At 46.1% G+C, this 22,807-nt stretch overlaps 2 protein-coding genes across 4 annotated transcripts; both read right to left on the minus strand.

The window, feature by feature from the left end:
* Positions 1-1,822: 1,822 nt before the first annotated feature.
* LOC115175345 (pumilio homolog 1) lies at positions 1,823-10,917 on the minus strand (the record flags this gene model as incomplete). Its single annotated transcript, XM_029734556.1, is given in 3 exon segments — positions 1,823-1,999; positions 2,964-3,134; positions 10,560-10,917. Coding segments are annotated over 2 exon segments (255 nt in total), but the record flags the coding sequence as incomplete, so codon positions are not given.
* Positions 10,918-11,658: 741 nt separating this feature from the next.
* On the minus strand, positions 11,659-22,264 carry LOC115175343 (sodium/potassium-transporting ATPase subunit beta-1-interacting protein 1). Of its 3 annotated transcripts, none has more exons than XM_029734553.1 (8): positions 22,091-22,264; positions 21,484-21,819; positions 19,407-19,544; positions 17,521-17,610; positions 15,786-15,983; positions 14,425-14,485; positions 13,309-13,390; positions 11,659-12,722 (listed from the first exon to the last, which is right to left on the minus strand). In XM_029734553.1, exons 2-8 carry the CDS (start codon positions 21,535-21,537, stop codon positions 12,713-12,715), a joined length of 633 nt encoding a protein of 210 aa, XP_029590413.1. In that variant the 5' UTR covers positions 21,538-21,819; positions 22,091-22,264; the 3' UTR covers positions 11,659-12,712. The 3 variants fall into 3 exon arrangements, with proteins under 3 accessions (XP_029590413.1, XP_029590414.1, XP_029590415.1); XM_029734554.1 differs by having other exon boundaries at positions 13,305-13,390; XM_029734555.1 differs by having other exon boundaries at positions 17,530-17,610; positions 22,091-22,262.
* Positions 22,265-22,807: the final 543 nt, after the last annotated feature.

Raw genomic sequence — 22,807 nt, forward strand, 5'->3', positions numbered from 1 at the left:
AGAGACCAGAATAACACCCCCCCCCCCCCACTACAGAGAGACCAGGTTAGAATAACCCCCCCCCCACAGAGAGACCAGGTTAGAATAACCCCCCCCCTACAGAGAGACCAGGTTAGAATAACACCCCCCCTACAGAGACCAGGTTAGAATAACACCCCCCCCCTACAGAGACCAGGTTAGAATAACACCCCCCCCTACAGAGGACCAGGGTAGAATTAACACCCCCCCCTACAGAGACCAGGTTAGAATAACACCCCCCCTACAGAGAGACCAGGTTAGAATAACACCTCCCCCCACAGAGAGACCAGGTTAGAATAACACCCCCCCCCTACAGAGAGACAAGGTTAGAATAACACCCCCCCCTACAGAGAGAAACCAGGTTAGAATAACACCCCCCCCTACAGAGAGAGACCAGGTTAGAATAACACCCCCCCCCCTACAGAGAGAAACCAGGTTAGAATAACACCCCCCCCTACAGAGAGAGACCAGGTTAGAATAACACCCCCCCCTACAGAGAGAGACCAGGTTAGAATAACACCCCCCCCCTACAGAGAGAAACCAGGTTAGAATAACAACCCCCCCCCCCCTACAGAGAGAGACCAGGTTAGAATAACCCCCCCTCCCCTACAGAGAGACCAGGTTAGAATAACACCCCCCCCACCACTGCACCTTCAGAGAGAGGGGCAAGGTTAGAATAACACCCCCCCCCACCACTGCACCTTCAGAGAGAGGGGCAAGGTTAGAATAACCCCCCCCCCACCACTGCACCTTCAGAGAGAGAATAACACCCCCCCCTACAGAGAGACCAGGTTAGAATAACACCCCCCCCCCTACAGAGACCAGGTTAGAATAACACCCCCCCCCCCCCTACAGAGAGAGACCAGGTTAGAATAACCCCCCCCCTACAGAGAGACCAGGTTAGAATAACACCCCCCCCCCCCCTACAGAGAGACCAGGTTAGAATAACCCCCCCTCCCCTACAGAGAGACCAGGTTAGAATAACCCCCCCCCCCACCACTGCACCTTCAGAGAGAGGGGCAAGGTTAGAATAACACCCCCCCCACCACTGCACCTTCAGAGAGAGGGGCAAGGTTAGAATAACACCCCCCCCCCCCCCCTACAGAGAGACCAGGTTAGAATAACCCCCCCTCCCCTACAGAGAGACCAGGTTAGAATAACACCCCCCCCACCACTGCACCTTCAGAGAGAGGGGCAAGGTTAGAATAACACCCCCCCCACCACTGCACCTTCAGAGAGAGGGGCAAGGTTAGAATAACACCCCCCCCACCACTGCACCTTCAGAGAGAGGGGCAAGGTTAGAATAACCCCCCCCCCCACCACTGCACCTTCAGAGAGAGGGGCAAGGTTAGAATAACACCCCCCCCCACCACTGCACCTTCAGAGAGAGGGGCAAGGTTAGAATAACCCCCCCCCCACCACTGCACCTTCAGAGAGAGGGGCAAGGTTAGAATAACACCCCCCCCCCTACAGAGAGAGACCAGGTTAGAATAACACCCCCCCCCCTACAGAGAGAAACCAGGTTAGAATAACACCCCCCCCCCTACAGAGAGACCAGGTTAGAATAACACCCCCCCCACCACTGCACCTTCAGAGAGAGGGGCAAGGTTAGAATAACACCCCCCCCCACCACTGCACCTTCAGAGAGAGGGGCAAGGTTAGAATAACCCCCCCCCCCCCCCCCCCCCCCCCCCTACAGAGAGAGGGGCAAGGTTACACACAGAGAAAAAGAGAGACTGTCAGTATAGACTAGGTCTATAAACTGAAGCCAATACCATTTTCTGATTTTACCCCCCCCTAGTACCTGGCTGTCGTGGATGTTCTCCCCAGTGGGCCAGCGGTGTTTGTTCTCCCCAGCGGGCCAGCGGTGTTTGTTCTCCCCAGCAGGCCAGCGGTGTTTGCCAGGCTGCTCTTCGTGCTGCCGTTGGAAGAAGTAATTCACCATGGCATCATCCTGAGACCGCCCCGTACCCGCCACGCCCTGCAACACACACACAGCTCACATCTCCGTTACCACCTTTGCTCCAAAAAAAAACATTAATTTGTCTGTTCATCTGTCAGTCTGTGTGCCGTGTACTGCAGTCTGACATGACAGATTTAAACATCTACCAGCCACTCAGATTATTATCATATATATTTTTTTAAATTATTATTATTTTATATAGAATTTTTATTTTATTTTTTATAAATCTGCCAAAATATTTTCCCCCTGCCAAAATTACACCAGCAAAACACAAGAAAAAAAAAACTGATGAGCATGCTTTGTAATTGTTTAATTTCATTTTTTGTGACCCGAGTCATTTAATCCTAAAATATCACAGATGAGACAAATCTTCACCCGTCTCTTTAAGGGCGGCAGGTTACCGTGGTAGCACGACGAGTCGTTTGTGCCTGCGAGTCTGACTATCAGAGACGTTGTCTTCTCTCTTCCCTAGCAGTCGAAACTCAAACATACAAAACAATTCCACCTCGCAGATGTAGCGCGAGGTGGAACAGGCAGCTGTAGCGCGAGGTGGAACAGGCAGCTGTAGCGCGAGGTGGAACAGGCAGCTGTAGCGCGAGGTGGAACAGGCAGCTGTAGCGCGAGGTGGAACAGGCAGCTGTAGCGCGAGGTGGAACAGGCAGCTGTAGCGCGAGGTGGAACAGGCAGCTGTAGCGCGAGGTGGAATAGGCAGCTGTAGCGCGAGGTGGAATAGGCTATACAGGAGTCGGAGTTATTTGAGCTATGAAACAAAAAACGTCAGAAATACTTTGAAAACATCTACTGCATCATTTATTTTACTTTAAAATGTGATCACACTTGACTATTTTTTTTTTTTATTCACAAATGCCAGTGAAATGCTCGTCCTGTGGAGCCCTGGTGAAATACACATCATACCCGCCAATGCCAAAATCTACCCGCATTTGGCAGGGGTTAATTTTATTCCCTTGTCTCCATCCCTTACCTGCTGGCTTGGTGGCGGGGCATGTGGGGTCTGTCCGGCCGGGGGGGCGTGTCCTCCGCTGCTCAGCACCACCGGCATGCTGGGAGTTGAAGTTCTGAGGTGGGGGCTGAACGAGTCCTGCCAGAGCACTGCTTTACCCTTCAACACACACGCTGCTCATTCCACCACGGCCTGGGGAAGAGACACACACACACACACACCGTTAGTTACACAGAGCCTGACTGATATACGGGATTTTTTGATCCGATTCAGATTTTAGAGTGGAAACACATAACCAATATATCTGCCAATATTTTTATTATTGTAGCTGAAAAAAATAACGTCATGGATTGTGCTTAAAACAGGCCTCCAAATATACTCCGAAAGCATATTTCTTAAAGAGCTACTGAAAACACCAGTTCCACATTTTGGTTAGTGATGTTTGAGACACTGTAGAAGCGGAAGCATATTTCACTTCCTAAAAATCCAAATTCTATCTATATACACACACATACATTAGGGCTGTCCTCGACTAAAACAAATCTTGGTAGACCGAAAGTCGTCTGTTCATTCGACCAATCGATTGGTAGAATTTTTTTTGCATGTATTTTTCCATATAGACACCCAATGTGTTTTAATAAAATCAACTGTATATGCATTGAGCTTATCTGATTCTTTAAGCTCATTGTTTGCTGAAATAAGACAGAAATGACTCAAGAGGGAGCCAGAGATCAAGATAACTGTCCTTACTCTCCTGGTTGCCGGTAATAGGCTACACGAGGAGTCTGCAACCTTTCACGTGTGGAATGACCATTTATCTCACCATTTTTACCCATCTGCGTGCCAGTTATGGTTTTCAAAATTCACATTTTCGTGGAACAATTACATTTAACTCATAACATCTTCGTATCTCAAAATCATTGTCGTGTGGTTAATCAAAATTCTAATCTAAATGAAAAATGATAAACCTAAAAATGTACTTTGTCATTGCCACCAATGTAAAAATAGCCTATAAAACCAACAAATAAAAACATTGCAGCCTGTAGGAAGAAATGAATATCCACCCCAAAAAAATCACATTGGCTAAGCATGGCCTGCAATGAACTTTAAACATTGTATCAACTATTAACTTGGGTCTGGCCTGAAGTCTGGCCTGAAGCTCCTTGCAACATTGTATAACATATTCTGGGCCCTGAGAGTTGCCTGCCAGTGAGCTCGGGACAGACACAGCTGTAGGCTATTTTGCGCAAGAGATAAGAAGAAATCAGGTAGGCCTATTTAATGACGTTTCCACTGAATCAGAGCATTACATTTTTCCCTTTCACGCTGAGTGGTTATCGAAAAGGGAGAGAGCTGGAAAGATTTTTCAAATATATTAAAAAGGAACTATTGTCATTCTCAACGGATGTAAAAACAGGCTGTTAACTTGCTGTTTGAGGTGAAGAAAACATTACTTTGAGAAGCTCCACAGGTCATTAGTGGTGGTGCATTGAGCCAATCAGAAATACTATCAAATCCCCAAATGGGAATATTTATGTCCATCTCTGCATGCAGACCAGGTAGCCTATAGGCCAACTTATATGCGCAATCAAGACGACAACTAAATTGACAAAACGCGTAAATGGACTGAAATAAACCAAAACTTCATCCTCACAGGTGTAGCATAGGTTGTCCACGCCGCAAAACACTGCGTCCACGCCGCAAAACACTGCGTCCACGCCGCAAAACACTGCGTCCACGCCGCAAAACACTGCGTCCACTCCAAAAAACACTGCGTCCACTCCAAAAAAACACTGCGTCCACTCCAAAAAACACTGCGTCCACTCCAAAAAACACTGCGTCCACTCCAAAAAACACTGCGTCCACTCACTCAGAAAATGAGAACGGTAAAGAGACTGGAATAATAATATTGAACGCATATATCAGACATTACCGTAACCAAACAAACATTGTAGATTAGAAATTATAGGAATTTAACTTTAAATGTACTACTGGTGATATGCGTAATGGGGAATTGATATACACTAACAATCAAAACGCAAACAATTTATGAAACAATGAATGTGCATTAATTGGCAGGAGAGAGCACATTCTGGAGAGAGATGCATTGTGCAGCCACATTCCCCTTCTTAGACTGCGCCATCCCCACGGCCTCCGCAACGGGCCCGCCTCGGCCTCCGCAACGGGCCCGCCTCGGCCTCCGCAACGGGCCCGCCTCGGCCTCCGCAACGGGCCCGCCTCGGCCTCCGCAACGGACTAGTTCACGGAGATGGGTGCGAAATCACGTAAAAACACATCTACATATTTTTTCACTGCTCGACTAAAAACAAATCCCGGCCCACCAACAGGCTATCGACCAGAATAACTGGGATCAGCTCACACACACTATCGCCTTCGTATCTCAAAATCACTGCAATGTGGTTAACCTTAAAAATCTAAATGATTCTAATATAAAGACAATTTATCCAGAGAGCGCCTTTATATCATGGGAAAAGGCTGCACTTGAATCCCCACTACACTATGAAACCACACACTATTGAATCACTCCCATGGTGAATCCCCACTACACTATGAAACCACACACTATTGCAGAGACGTTGATATTACCGGGCGCTATTGATATGGTGAAAACAACATGTGGGGAGGCAGAGGCACAGAAACTCACATCAATACCTTTGTCAGATTTGTATTTATTTTTATTTGATTTCACCTTTATTTAACCAGGTAGGCAAGTTGAGAACAAGTTCTCATTTACAATTGCGACCTGGCCAAGATAAAGCAAAGCAGTTTGACACATACAACAACACAGAGTTACACATGGAGTAAAACAAACATACAGTCAATAATACAGTAGAAAAATAAGTCTATATACAAAGTGAGCAAATGAGGTGAGATAAGGGAGGTAAAGGCAAAATAAGGCCATGGTGGCGAAGTAAATACAATATAGCAAGTAAAACACTGGAATGGTAGATTTGTAGTGGAAGAAAGTGCAAAGTAGAAATAGAAATAATGGGGTGCAAAGGAGCAAAATAAATAAATAAATACAGTAGAGGAAGATGTAGTTGTTTGGGCTAAATTATAGATGAATTATAGATAAATTATAGATAACACTGTTCAAAAAATCATTTATTGTATTGCTAGAAATCAAGAGGAAACTGACTGAACAACTCAAAAACTCCCCAGTTATGCTCTCCAAATGGACGTTAGCCGTGAGTCCCCGTGAGGCCCCGAGATGCCCATGCATTGACTTTTGTTCTCTATACATTTCGGGGGATGCTATTCACGAGGACATATTGTTCTGTCTCAAGATTCCCAAGCTGGAAACGGCACAGGGGATGTTCAGTGTGCTGCATGGCTATATTGACAAAAAACAGATTCCATATGGGATTGAGTGATGTGGCTTTGCACAGATGGGGTTCCATCTATGGCAGGGGCGGCAGGCAGGCCTCTGCACTCTAGTTATGAATGAGTCGCCCACTGCCATATGGACGCATTAAAAAAATATATATATATTTCACCTTTATTTAACCAGGTAGGCCAGTTGAGAACAAGTTGAGATCTACTTCCACGCTTATAAGAAATCCCGCTATGCCCTCAGACGAACCATCAAACAAGCAAAGCGTCAATACAGGATTATGATTGAATCCTGCTACACCGGCTCTGACGCTCGTCGGATGTGGCAGGGCTTGAAAACTATTAAGGACTGCAAAGGGAAACCCAGACGCGAGCTGCCCAGTGACGCGAGCCTACCAGATGAGCTAAATGCCTTTTATGCTCGCTTCGATGCAAGCAACACTGAAACATGCACAAGAGCACCAGCTGGTCTGGATGACTGTGTGTGAATGCTCTCGGTAGCCGACGTGAACAAAACCTTTAAAACAGGTCAACATTCACAAAGCAGCTGGGCCAGATGGATTACCAGGACGGGTACTCAAAGAACGCGCAGACCAACTGTCAAGTGTTTTCACTGACATTTTCAACCTCTTCCTGACCGAGTCTGTAATACCTACATGTTTCAACCCGACCACCATAGTCCCTGTGCCCAAGGAAGCAAAGGTGACCTGACTAAATGATTACCACCCAGTAGCACTCACATCTCGTCGGTAGCCATGAAGTGCTTTGAAAGGCTGGTCATGGCTCACATCAACAGCATCCTCCCGGACACCCGAGACCCACTCTAATTTGCATACCGCCCCAACAGATCCACAGATGACGCAATCTCAATCCACACTGCACTTTCTCACCTGGACAAAAGGAACACCTATGTGAGAATGCTGTTCATCGACTACAGCTCAGCGTTCAACACCATAGTACCCACAAAGCTCAACACTAAGCTAAGGACTCTGGGACTAAACACCTCCCTCTGCAACTGAATCCTGGACATCCTGACGGGCCGCCCCCAGGTGGTAAAGAGTAGGCAGCAACATGTCCGCCACACTGATCCTTAACACTGGGGCCCCTCAGGGGTGTGTACTTAGTCCCCTCCTGTACTCCCTGTTCACCCACGACTGCGTGGCCATACACAACTCCCAACACCATCATTAAGTTTGCTGACGACACAATGTCGTAGGTCTGATTACCGACAACGATGAGAGCCTGTACGGAGGAGGTCAGAGAACTGGCAGTGTGGTTCCAGGACAACAACCTCTCCCTCAATGCGAGCAAGACAAAGGAGCAGATCGTGGACTACAGGAAAAGGGCCGAACAGGGCCCCATTATAACATCTTTGTAAATGGCTAAAAATCAAGCTAGGCTTCCTCTATAGAAACAGGACGTGTTTGTCCTCTACAAATAGAAGTCAAATTGTGCAAGCTACTTATGTCTGTTACAGATTATGGGGATATTATTTACATGCATGCTACGGCATCAACACTTAAAATCGCTGGATGCTGCTTATCATTTCGTACTTAGGTTTATTACGGGTGCTAGCTACAGAACTCACCACTGTATTTTATATCAAAATGTGGGTTGGACTTCGCTGTCCGTGAGACGAGAACAACATGCTCTCGTGTGTCTATAAAGCACTTCTGAATAAGCTACCTTCTTATTTATCATCACTGATCAATATTAGAATTAGAATTCCTAAAACCAGGTCTCAAGCATGGATTACACTTGAGGCCCATGCGATTTCCATAGAGTTGGGTGTGGCTGCCTTTTCCTGTTACGCTCCTTGCCTATGGAATAGACTGCAGACTAAACTTAAACTTGAGACTCTTGTCCCCCTTGCTCATTTTAAATATTTATTGGAGGATTTTTATTTTTGTGTTGCTTGTAACTGTTTCGGGTAATGCAAGTTCTTGTGCTGTTAGTAGAATAACCTGTGTGTAAATGTAATCTGTTGCTGTATTTTTTTGTGTTATCTGTGATCGTTTTGTTTGTCTTGTTTAGTTTTAATCATTGTACCTAAACTGTATGTGTAAACATGTATACACAGGGCCCAGCTGTAAAAGGAGACATTGGTCTCAGTGTGTGTTCCTTGTTGATATAAAAGGTGTAATGACATTGACGGGGCTGTAGTGGAGCGGGTCGAGAGTTTCAAGTTCCTTGGCGTCCACATTACCAACGAACTATCATGGTCCAAAACATACCAAGACAGAAGTTAAGAGGGCACGACAAAACCTTCCCCACCTCAGGAGACTAAAAAGATTTGGTATGTGCCCCCAGATCCTCAAAAAGGTCCTACAGCTGCACCATCGAGAGCATCCTGACTGGTTGCAAACCACCTGGTATGGAAACTGATATGACATCTGCTTGGCATCTGACCGTAAACATGCTTCTCTGACTTGCAGAAAATAAATCACATCAATTTTACTCATGACATTTCTATCTGGAAACGTTAACACAACATTGTGCCCTGCTGAATGTGGCCCAGCCAGGTGATGTGAATTCCACCCACTCAACAGACGAGGGGTGTGTTCAGTCAATAAAGCAATGTTCAAGACAACCAGGTGGTCTGTTCTATGTTTCTATGTTTTATTTAGCGTTCAACCCCACCAACCTCCGATGGGCAGGAAGCCACAAAAGTATTTGGAAAATATAGCCTGAATCTCTCTACCTCACACACTTTATTTATTTTTATTACACATTTATTTAACCAGGTAGGCAAGTTGAGAACAAGTTCTCATTTACAATTGCGACCTGGCCAAGAAAAAAGCAAAGCAGTTCGACACATACAACACAGAGTTACACATGGAGTAAAACAAACATACAGTCAATAAAACAGTAGAAAAATAAGTCTAAATACAAAGTGAGCAAATGAGGTGAGATAAGGGAGGTAAAGGCAAAAAAGGCCATGGTGGCAAAGTAAATACAGCAAGTAAAGCACTGGAATGGTAGATTTGTAGTGGAAGAAAGTGCAAAATAGAGATAGAAATACTGGGGAGCAAAGGAGCAAAATAAATACAGTAGGGGAAGAGGTAGTTATTTGGGCTAAATTATAGATGAGCTATGTACAGGTGCAGTGATCTGCGCACACACATCCATCGTGGCCCAGAGGTGTACATACACAATCCTAATTGTTCCAGGGTCGTTATGAATAAAATGGTTGACCCTGGCCGAGGGTGCCTCTGGGGGAGATGGGACATGCTAATATTACAAAAAAAAATAACTTTTCCAATTTCACATGCATATAATACACACTTGTGCATGTGTGAAATAGGCCAAATATAAATACCCAGCCTGGCCTCCATGCATAGAGTTATGCCATAACAAGCACGCCCCCCTCTACAGGCAATGTTAGTTAGCCAGCCAGCTAGCTCCTGCCATCCAGACAACCACTTACAAGCAAAAACAAACAAATACTTCCGGTGTATTTGGGTCTGAAAATATATGTTATTCAATACAAGCAGAAAACAAACAGCCATTCATTTCTCAGCGGTGTATGCCATCATAACTAGGTAACGTAACCTATTTGATAACACCCGGAAATCATTAACGTTAGCGAGCCGGAAATAGCATTGTTGCCCATAACTGGGTTAATAATCATTATTTTAATACCGTGGATCGATTATCACCGCGAACTACTGTCCACCTGGACCAGAACAATACAAACGGAAGGTAGTTTTGTGTGTCAGCTAGATAACAGTCAGTCGCCGAGGCACAACTCATCCAAGCTAACTAAACAAATAGAGGCCAATTAGACATGAAAATGGACGTAAGTAAATGTGTGTTTGTCTAGTTGACATATAATTAGGTAATTACATTATCCATGTACTGGAGTGCTAGCTTAATTGGCATGTATTGATGCCGAACCACGGAACTGGTTCCAGTAACTAACTACCCAAGTCTACCAACAAACAATACCCGACCTCCAAGCCAGCGACCAGAGCAACTCGCCCCCGGTATCCTCTACCGGTAACACACACCGGTGACCCGTTACTAGCACGTCTTCCGTGGTCTCCGTGACGCGGGTGTTAGCTAGCTAACAAAGGCCCTAGCTGTCTGGCTATAGAGCGGAAGACGGCAACAACCGGAGGCGGCAGGGGAGGGAGGAAACAACACAGCTGTTAAAATAAACCCATAAAACTACCGTTACGGTCCGGTAAAGGCAATACATCGGGCGATGTGTAGTTTGAGTTTGCTAGAGGCACACTGCGCCCCCGGGTGAGGGCTACTTACAGGCGGAGAGGGCGGATGGTCGAAGATTTCAGCCCCGGTTCTCTATCCAGATTTCCAGGCTTTCACTCCGACAACATGGCGGCTCGGAGAGGAGCAGCGACAGGCAGACGCGCTGCATCATGGGAACGGATGAGAAGAGAGAGTGCGGTTCACCAGTCCCTTTTGTTATATACATATGTGTGGCTCTTCTGTTGACATGCGCTGTTCTCTCACATTGGGCAAAAATACACTAATAATCTGAAATACATTAATAATAAAGACTATAGTGGTCTCTAACACTGGTTAGGGGGGGGTGGACGGTTCGTTATGGGGCAGCAGCGTAGCCTAGTGGTTACAGCGTTGGACTAGTAACTGAAAGGTTGTAAATTCAAATCCCAGAGCTGACAAGGTACAAATCTGTCGTTCTGCCCCTGAACTGGCAGTTAACCCACTGTTCCTAGGCCGTTGTTGAAAATAAGAATTTGTTCTTAACCGACTAGCCTAGTTAAATAAAGGTAAAATTAAAAAAAGTATTCCCGGACAGAAGGTTATCTATTAAGGTCTGTGCAGAATGTTCAGAGAATTATGGTAATAGGGTCCAGCCGCAGCCATGGCAACAGGCTGACTGCTGAGCACAGAGGGCCATAGGGCGTTCATGAGGCTAGATCTGGATGATCAAACGCACACGAGGGGGTACTCCGGGCAGAGCAAAATTCATTTGATGGTACAGTAACCAACAAACATTTTTTTATGAGACCGGTGCATTGTGTACCAACTAACAGCCAGTGTGAAAAGGGAAGGGCGGTAGCAGCAGGTAACCTAACGGTTAAGAGGGGTTGGGTCACAGTAAAGAGCATTGGGCCACCAACTGAAAAGGTCGCTAGTGTGAATCCCCGAACCGACTAGGTGAAAAATGTGCCCTTGAGCAAGGCACTTAACCCCAATCGGTCCTGTAAGTTGCTCTGGATATGAACGTCTGCTAAATTACTCAACTTCAATGAACAGAAATAATTTATCAGTCTGTCACTGTCACTAGAAATGACTATATGCAATGCAAGGCTAAATTCATACTTACATCAATTTGTCCAAAGGTGTGTGTGTGCAGAAAACATAGGGCTGATTTAATTTAAAAACAGTTTATTTATTTCCCCAACCCCCTTCCCAATGTCTCCTAAACACACAGGTCTTACCCAGGAAACCACTTCAGAAATACAGTTTCCCTCCTTCTCTGTCCTCCGCCAGGCATTTCTGACCTGGAAATGCACAATGACCTATTGTATGGTGGTGAAATAAATCAGTGTCCTTGTATTCCTTACATTAATATCATCAGGTCAGACCAGTGAATTCTTTACAGAAGAAAGGAGTGAATGAAGCGTAGAGGGGGGGAGGAATAACAAAAGGAAGAAATGGTAGTAAGGTGTGAGGGAGGAGGGAGGAAGCATTTCTAAAGTCATCAAGGACCATTCTTGGTCGTGAAAAAGGTGAGAGAAGAAACGTAAATGGGGCGTGGCTACGCAAACCCTCCTCACCACCCCCAAAAACAAAGCAACAACCAATCAGCCGGATATTTACATGCACAGAATCCCCACAACTTTCCCCAGAGACACTAAAGCCCAATCCTTAAAACTGGTCCATAACAGATCACTTAACCCAGTGTACACACAAACGCGACTAAACCGCTTCTGCTTTTTTTTGCTGTGATTGTGAGTACACAGGGTCACCTTGTCACAACAGAATTAGGGACAAGCTTGGGATTGGGGGGTACGATTGTTCTATTATGACCTCACATTCTAAAATGACAACATGTGACTTTGGAGGCCCCTCCCACAATAGTTCAGAGGTCATTCAGCTAGTCCTTTAGAACTACACACACACACAGGGTCCTAGGAGTGCAAAGAGCCAGCAGGTGCAGTGTCCTCTCAATATCCTCCGTGTCCATTAACAAGTGACCACGCCCAGTGCCCCCCCCCCCCCCCATAGAATGGCTGGTTCCACCTTGTCCTCTGTACATTCACCTCAGGGGTATCAGTCAGTTTACCCTCGATTACCACACACATACACACACAGGTGAGTCCATCTTTCAGTTGTACTGTGACACGCAGAGTGAGTGCTCTGTTCCCAAGACGTCTCAGCTTCAAGGCTGAGGTGTGGTCTGATGGGGGCGCCCCCTTCCCCTACCCGGCCCTGAGAGAGAGACAGAGATGAGAGACAGAGATATCATACAGTTCAAATAGAAAGTAGGTCACACAATAAATAATATATATTTTGTTAAAGCCTTCCGCCGAACTTGGCTAAACGAGTGCTCGCATAATCCCTTAAAAGACCTTCGCTTGAAAAACGTTTGTCCATCGTGAGACGCCGTAGCCAGTACACACTTCCTGAAAATAGTCTGAATTAATCGAACTCAATAAATCTGTCATACATTTTTACGTTTTTGTCAAGGAGATCTTAGTTGCGCAATTTTACATCTAACTAAGATGTTTGGTGCAGTATTTCTCAAGGTAAAAATGTGCATGAAAACAATGTCATTTGTTGAATGACAACAAACACTTTATTTAAGAATCCCTACTGTTGACCAATCACAACAAAGGGGCGGAGACTTCGGCTTGTGTGCACGAACAGCCGAAAAAACCTTTGCTGAAGACCAATTACAACAAAAACGTCACAAAATGTCATAATAATGTGCACTAACTGTTCTGAACCGCTGCGAATGGAAGGTCTAGGGTAAGGGGTCACTGAGGTTAAGGTTGAAACGTTAGAGGTTACCTACGTGTAGAGGGGCTGCAGTTGGAGGTGGGAGGTCTTCTGAGGAGGCTGGTAACCATAGGATTCAAAGCCACCAATGAAATCAACTGAGAGAGAGAAAGAGATCAGAGGCAGGCAGAACACCCAGACAGACACAACACCCAGACAGACGCAACACCCAGACAGACGCAACACCCAGACAGACGCGACAGACAGACAGACGCGACAGACAGACAGACAGACAGACAGACAGACAGACGCGACACCCAGACAGACAGACAGACGCGACACCCAGACAGACGGACAGACGCAACACCCAGACAGACAGACAGACAGACGCAACACCCAGACAGACAGACAGACAGACGCAACACCCAGACAGACAGACAGACAGACAGACGCAACACCCAGACAGACAGACAGACAGACAGACGCAACACCCAGACAGACAGACAGACAGACAGACGCAACACCCAGACAGACAGACAGACAGACGCAACACCCAGACAGACAGACAGACAGACGCAACACCCAGACAGACAGACAGACAGACAGACGCAACACCCAGACAGACAGACAGACAGACAGACGCAACACCCAGACAGACAGACAGACAGACGCAACACCCAGACAGACAGACAGACGCAACACCCAGACAGACAGACAGACAGACGCAACACCCAGACAGACAGACAGACAGACAGACGCAACACCCAGACAGACAGACAGACAGACAGACGCAACACCCAGACAGACAGACAGACAGACGCAACACCCAGACAGACAGACAGACAGACGCAACACCCAGACAGACAGACAGACAGACAGACGCAACACCCAGACAGACAGACAGACAGACAGACGCAACACCCAGACAGACAGACAGACAGACGCAACACCCAGACAGACAGACAGACGCAACACCCAGACAGACAGACAGACGCAACACCCAGACAGACAGACAGACGCAACACCCAGACAGACAGACAGACGCAACACCCAGACAGACAGACAGACAGACGCAACACCCAGACGCAACACCCAGACGCAACACCCAGACGCAACACCCAGACGGACAGACGGAACACTGAGATAGAATAAAGAGATAAATGGATCACTCAGACAGATGCAAAACACTCACAGCTATCCTCGTCATCCTGGAAGACTTTGCTCAAATAGCAGGCATACACAAAGCCAAAGAGCTAAGGGAGAGACAGAGAGGTTAAGGTTAGTATCATGTATGTGTGTGTATGTATGCATGCATGTATGTGTGTGTGTGTGTATGTATGTATGTATGTATGCATGCATGTATGTGTCAGGGTTTCTGTTAGTCGATAATAGCCAGCTTCAGGCCAATAAAAAAAAATATATATGAAAAGCTGATAAATAACATTGGCACCGGACAGCTGGGAGAATTAAAAAAAAAAAAAAATCCCATTGCAAAGTAATGCTTTTTAACCTGTTCATTGATGGAAATACATTTGACCGGTCATCCTTATAAAATAAATAAAGTCTTTAGGTTAATAACTGCACAACAATTCTAAATGCAGTCGCATGAAAATAAAAGTTTGATGGCTACGATTAAAAAGAGGTACTATTTTATATTTCTCAACTAGTGATTTAAACGTGGTTCCCATGCGCCATTCAAGTGCTTAGGCAATGGTAGGCAGGCTTTAGCGCATCACACAACACTTTGCAATGTGAGCTGGGGGCACTATGCAGATTGAAATCAAATATTTAATTGTGTGAAACCTGAATGTTTTACTTCACATGAGCCATGTCTTACCTTGTTTCAAAGTAGCCGAGCCAAAATCCTTTCCTTTTAAACGTAGAGGATTCCATGTGCCGTTGAAACAAATAGTCTATTTCTCTTACGTTCTATTGGTTATCAAATCAACTTCCTTTCGCTGTCCGGTAGCCAAAGGCACAATCCTAGTCCTATTAGCGACCCATGCTAGTTGTTTAAATTTACAACAGATATTTTAATCTCCGTCACATGAAACCCGCTCGCATGTGCAGTGTGCTTTTGACATTCGGACGTAGCCTACTGCCTCGTGTGCATTGCTACGGCGCTATAATGTGAAGAAATAAGTTTATAAAAATGTTAAGTCAAACATTCTGATCAGTTGCATCAGCCTCAATGCTTTATTAAAGGTATTTTGATGTACTGGATGTATGAATTTGGGATGCATCGTCCCACAACTGTCCCAGACTCTGTTTGGAATAGGCTATTTCTTTACTCGTCTTGTTGGCTGAGGAAGAATAAACGTGGACAGTTATTCTAAACAACTTCAAAGTGCGCATCGGAATTCGTTAAGAAGGAAGCACGTCATTGTTTTGTTAAGATAAATTACAATAAATCAAAATGTAATTTCTGTCATTCTAAGCATTGTGGGTGGACGCTATATGGGTACGGTAAATTTCTCAAAGTGTCCTGTAAATTAAAACGTCGCTGGTGCCACATTTTCCTAAGGGAAACCCTGGTGTGTGTGTGTTACTTACAGCCAGTAGGACCTGTAGCGCGGCACTCAGCACCTCAATGTACTGGTAGTCAAGGAGACAGCCGGAGACGGTGATGACATGGTGGTCGTCAGGGGCGATGCGGGAGTCCAACACCGGTGTTACTAGGCAACCAGGGCCGTGCTCCATCCACCAGGACCGATGCAGCGATGTGTTGAACGTCATCAGGAAGTCCCTGTCCTACACACACAAACACACAAATTAGAAAAAAACATATTATGAACACACAAATGTTATAAACACATCAATACATAAACACACATGATAAACATGTTGTAAATCAGACTACAAAAAGGGAAGCACAGCCGAGAGCTGCCCAGTGACACGACCAGACGAGCTAAATAACTTCTATGCTCGCTTCGAAGGCAAGTGTGTAAGACCTTTAAAAACAGGTCAACATTCAGACAGATTACCAGGACGTGTACTCTGAGTATGCGCTAACCAACTGGCAAGAGACTTCACTGACATTTTCATCTTGTCCCTGTCTGAGTCTGTAATACCAACATGTTTCAAGCAGACCACCATAGTCCCTGTGCCTACGAACACTAAAGTAACCTGCCTAAATGACTACAGACCCGTAGCACTCACGTCTGTAGCCATGAAGTGCTCGTCACTAAACTAAGGGCCCCTGGGACTAAACACCTCCCTCTGCAACGGGATCCTGGACTTCCTGACTGGCAGCCCCCCAAGTGGTAAGGGTAGGTAACAACATCTGCCATGCTGATCCTCAACACGGGGGCCCCTCAGGAGTGTGTGCTCAGTCCCCTCCTGTACTCCCTGTTCACCCATGACTGCATGGTCAAGCATGACTCCAAAACCATCATTAAGTTTGCCGACAACAGTGGTAGGCCTGATCACCGACAACGATGAGACAGCCTATAGGGAGGAGGTCAGAGACCTGGCAGTGTGGTGCCAGGATAACAACCTCTCCCTCAACGTGATCAAGACAAAAGGAGATGATTGTGGACAACAGGAAAGAGAGGTTCCGAGCACGCCCCCATTCTCATCGGCGGGGCTGTAGTGGAGCAGGTTGAGAGCTTCAAGTTCCTCTGTGTCCACATCAGCAACAAACTATCATGGTCCAAACACACTAAGACAGTCGTGAAGAGGGCACGACAAAACCTATTCCCCCTCAGGAGACTGAAAACATTTGGCGTGGCTCCTCAGATCCTAAAAAAGTTCTACAGCTGCACCATCGAGAGCATCCTGACTGGTTGCATCACCGCCTGGTATGGCAACTGCTCGGCCTCAAGGCACTACAGATGTTAGTGCAAGTCATAAGAACGCCCTAAAAATCGCCAAAGACTCCAGCCACCCTAGTCATAGACTGTTCTCTCTGCTACCTTACAGCAAACGGTACAGGGGCCCAAGTCTAGGTCCAAAAGGCTTCTGAAGAGCTTCTACCCCCAAGTCATAAGACTCCTGAATAGCTAACCAAATGGCTACCCATTACCCTTCGTAACCTCTGTACCCTCCGTAACCTGTAATTTTTTTGTTGCTCCTTAATTATTTTTCTATTATTGTTATTATTTTTTTTTTTCCCAGTTTATTTTAGTAAATACTTTAACACTTTTTCTTCTTAAAACTGCATTGTTGGTTAAGTGCTTGTAAGTAAATATTTCAGGTCTACAGTAATCGGCACATGTGACAATTACAATTTTAAACACGTTATAAACACAAATACATGATAAACACAAACACACACACACACACACACCTCTCTTACCTGAGACAAGTGTCCCACCTCAAGGTAGAAACAGATGATGAAGGAGTTCCATCCCACCCACAGCACTAACCACACCGCATACTGATATACACAGAGACAAAGAGGGGTTAGGGTGTGTGTATTAGATGTCGACCGATTAATCGGCATGGCCGATTAATTACGGCCGATTTCAAGTTTTCATAACAAATCGGTAATATGCCTTTTTGGACGCCGATTATGGCCGATTACATTGCACTCCACGAGGAGACTGCGTGGCAGGCTGACCACCTGTTAGGCGAGTGCAGTAAGGAGCCAAGGTAAGTTGCTAGCTAGCATTAAACTTATCTTATAAAAAAAAAAAAAACAATCTTCACATAATCACTAGTTAAACTAGTAATGTCATCAACCATGTGTAGTTATCCAGCTTGTCCTACGTAGCATATAATCGATGCGGTGCCTGTTAATTTATCATCGAATCACAGCCTACTTCAACTTGATGATTTAACAAAAGCGCATTCAAGAAAAAAAGCACAATCGTTGCAATAACGTACCCAACCATAAACATCAATGCCTTTCTTAAAATCAATACACAGGTATATTTTTTAAAACCTGCATATGTAGGGGTGGCAGGTAGCCTAGTGGTTAGAGTGTAGGGCCAGTCACCGGAAGGTTGCTAGATCGAATCCCCAACCTGACAAGGTAAAAATCTGTCATTCTGCCCCTGAACAAGGCAGTTAACCCACTGTTCCCCAGTAGGCCGTCATTGAAAATAAGAATTTGTTCTTAACCGACTTGCCTAGTTAAATAAAGGTAAAATAAATTAAATAAAAAATGTAGTTAAAAAAATTCATGTTAGCAGGCAATATTAACTAGGGAAATTGCATCAGGGTATATGCAGCAGTTTGGGCCGACTGGCTCGTTGCGAACTGTGTGAAGACCATTTCTTCCTAACAAAGACCGTAATTAATTTGCCAGAATTTTACATAATTATGACATAACATTGAAGGTTGTGTAATGTAACAGCAATATTTAGACTTATGGATGCCACCCGCTCGATAAAATACAGAACGGTTCCGTATTTTACTGAAAGAATAAACGTTTTGTTTCCGGATTTGACCATATTAATGACAAAAGCCTCGTATTTCTGTGTGTTTATTATATTAAGTATATGAATTGATATTTGATATAGCAGTCTGAGCGGTGGTAGGCAGCAGCAGGCTCGTAAGCATTCATTCAAACAGCAGCTCTTAGCAATGCTGGGATGCACAGCGCTGTTTATGCCTTCAAGCCTATCAACTCCCAAGATTAGACTGGCAATACTAAAGTGTCTATAAGAACATCCAATAGTCAAAGGTATATGAAATACAAATGGTATAGAGAGAAATAGTCCTATAATTCCTATAATAACTACAACCTAAAACTTCTTACCTGGGAATGTTGAAGACTCATGTTAAAAGGAACCACCAGCTTTCATATGTTCTCATGTTCTGAGCAAGGAACTTAAACGTTAGCTTTCTTACATGGCACATATTGCACTTTTACTTTCTTCTCCAACACTTTGTTTTAACATTATTTAAACCAAATTGAACATGTTTCATTATTTATTTGAGACTAAATTGATTTTATTTATGTATTAAGTTAAAATTTTTAAAAAAGTGTTAATTGTTCCTTCAGTACTGTTGTAATTGTCATTTAAATATATATCTATATAGAAAAATCATCTGATTAATCAGTATGGGCTTTTTGGGTCCTCCAATAATCGGTATCGCCGTTGAAAAATCATAATCGGTCGACCTCTAGTGTATGTATGTATGTGTGTGTGTCTGTGTGTCTGTGTGTATGTATGTGTGTGTGTGTGTATGTATGTGTGTCTGTCTGTGTGTGTGTGTGTGTCTCACCAATATGAGGTAGCGGGATCTGAACTGCACGGTTCCAAAGATCCCCAGTATGACGGCCATGATATGGAGGAAGTTGGCCAGGATAGGAGCCCACTGGTAACCCAGGAAGTCAAACACCTGTCTCTGGAGCGCTGCCATCTATATATACACACACACACACACACACGCGTATATCACAAGATACATCTAGGGGATCGTTATGGTATTACATTGTTGCAAATTCAAACACTCCCTCTCTGGGATATGCACAGGGACACACAAAGAAACAACTGTCTCTCTCTCTCTCTCTCTCTCTCACACACACACACACACACACAGTAGGCTGCAGTTGTTTCCATGGAAACTGCAAGGAGCACCCGCCGAGGGACCTACCCCCCAACACACAAACTCCCCAAACTACTGAAAATAAGCTGTACCCACTGTCACACAATATATCACAAACACACACACACACACACACGCACACACACACACACACACACACACTATAAACACACACACACACACACACACACTATAAACACACACACACACACACACACACACACACACAGAGCAGGAAGTAGATGAGGAAGAGCAGGAAGTAGATGAGAGGAAGAGCAGGAAGTAGATGAGGAAGAGCAGGATGTAGATGAGGAAGAGCAGGAAGTAGATGAGAGGAAGAGCAGGAAGTAGATGAGAGGAAGAGCAGGATGTAGATGAGAGGAAGAGCAGGATGTAGATGAGAGGAAGAGCAGGATGTAGATGAGAGGAAGAGCAGGATGTAGATGAGAGGAAGAGCAGGATGTAGATGAGAGGAAGAGCAGGATGTAGATGAGAGGAAGAGCAGGATGTAGATGAGAGGAAGAGCAGGAAGTAGATGAGGAAGAGCAGGAAGTAGATGAGGAAGAGCAGGATGTAGATGAGAGGAAGAGCAGGAAGTAGATGAGGAAGAGCAGGATGTAGATGAGGAAGAGCAGGATGTAGATGAGGAAGAGCAGGATGTAGATGAGGAAGAGCAGGATGTAGATGAGAGGAAGAGCAGGATGTAGATGAGGAAGAGCAGGAAGTAGATGAGGAAGAGCAGGAAGTAGATGAGAGGAAGAGCAGGATGTAGATGAGGAAGAGCAGGAAGTAGATGAGAGGAAGAGCAGGATGTAGATGAGAGGAAGAGCAGGATGTAGATGAGGAAGAGCAGGAAGTAGATGAGGAAGAGCAGGATGTAGATGAGGAAGAGCAGGAAGTAGATGAGAGGAAGAGAGCTCTCTTGTTTTCCTGCTGTTACTTTCAAAGCATTGGTTCCCAGAATACAGTGATCACCACACACTTGTCCTGTGGTTGCCAATAATGTGACACACTGTCAATAGTTCAAACGTTTTTCAGTCAGACCATCTTTCTCGCTCTCTTAGATTCAGTGACCGGGAGAGGGATGGGGACCGGGAGAGGGATGGGGACCGGGAGAGGGATGGGAACCGGGAGAGGGATGGGAACCGGGAGAGGGATGGGGACCGGGAGACCGGGAGAGGGATGGGGACCGGGATGGGGACCGGGAGAGGGATGGGGACCGGGAGAGGGATGGGGACCGGGAGAGGGATGGGGACCGGGAGAGGGATGGGAACCGGGAGACCGGGAGAGGGATGGGAACCGGGAGAGGGATGGGAACCGGGAGAGGGATGGGGACCGGGAGACCGGGAGAGGGATGGGAACCGGGAGACCGGGAGAGGGATGGGAACCGGGAGACCGGGAGAGGGATGGGAACCGGGAGAGGGATGGGAACCGGGAGAGGGATGGGGACCGGGAGACCGGGAGAGGGATGGGAACCGGGAGACCGGGAGAGGGATGGGAACCGGGAGACCGGGAGAGGGATGGGAACCGGGAGAGGGATGGGAACCGGGAGAGGGATGGGAACCGGGAGAGGGATGGGAACCGGGAGAGGGATGGGAACCGGGAGAGGGATGGGGACCGGGAGAGGGATGGGGACCGGGAGAGGGATGGGAACCGGGAGAGGGATGGGAACCGGGACAGAGTGGTTATTGTGGATAAGCATCACACACACACACCTTTTCCCATTCACACATCACTGCAACCAAACACTCACCAGCTGCAGTGAACATATCGCCACCAGCGTAACTCTCCCGTCACACTTCCCCATCTTGGAGGGCTCTGGACGCGGCTTGGGGCCACGCAGGCTCCGGGGAAAGGACGGGTGGTCACCGGTCAGACCCAGACTGGCTGCCCGACTCAGATCACACCATGCCCGGCCAAACCACGCCTGGACCCGGTCCTCCTGGTTCTTCTAGGTATGGAAGACTCCTTGAGACTGCCGTTAATCACACCGACCCATCCCGGCCCACTGTGATCATTCTGCCGGTGTCGGTATGTAAAGGTGCATGTAGTTCGCCGGGGGGGGGTTCTTCACGCGCCAGTCCGACAACTGTTTAAAGCAAAGACAGTATTACCGAATCGCCTCGAGCCGGCCACACCTTCAGGTTGAAGGAGGGGGGAGACAGAGACAAGACACAAAGAAAGACGGAAAGCTATTATAACCGGGCAAGTCTCGCGGGTTAACTGGTAGAAATGAGCAGCATATGATAACGGATCACACGGGGAGGGGAGGAATGAAATGACCCGATGGAGGTAGCTAGCTAGCTGCCTGGGCTGATTGAACGGAATTGAAACACACAAAACGATTAATTGTGACTCACGGTCGATTTTCAAGACGCTCGCGCTCCTTTCCTCGTTCTCCGTAAAAAATAAACCGACGGTGTCTTCAACCGTAGTCCTCCGGTGGCTTAAAAACCCAAAGCTCGGGCTCTCTCATCCGTCTCGCGGAGTCTTTGTCAACAATCCGTGGTGCCTGCTGGGGCGGGCGCGGGCACGCGGCAGCGCGAATCCTCTTTCCGTTTCAGCGGAACTGGGCCGTGATCCCGATGCAACGATCAACATCCTTCTGTCCTTCCTTGTGGCGACCACAGGATTAGATATGTGAGACTATGTCATCCCGCTAGATTGGTTTTTACTTTTCAAAACGTTGTCAAATCAATTATAACCTCAAGGTGAAGAGCGGAGGAGGAAGGAAGGAAGGAAGGATGTAATTTCAAAAGGAGTCGAACACGGTCCCGGATTTTACCGACCGCGTGCGCGCGACCGCATGGCGAACGGAACAGAGGAGCGCGAGGGGTTCAGCAGACAGACAAAAGAAACGGGGCTCGTTGCGAATCTAATAAAAGTTTGTGAATAATACCAGACTGAAAAAGGTCACAGCAAATACAATATCTAGGTCTATGCTCTATAATGGTAGGCAGCTAGTGTTTAAAATAAAACCAATCCATAAAACCAATCTAAATAATGTATTACTTAGATTGTTAAATCCAAATTGCACATTTTAAAACTCTCGAAAACCTTATAGCTATTTAAATACC

Source organism: Salmo trutta, chromosome 36 (genome assembly GCF_901001165.1).
Source record: "Salmo trutta chromosome 36, fSalTru1.1, whole genome shotgun sequence".
NCBI classification, from domain to species: domain Eukaryota; kingdom Metazoa; phylum Chordata; class Actinopteri; order Salmoniformes; family Salmonidae; genus Salmo; species Salmo trutta.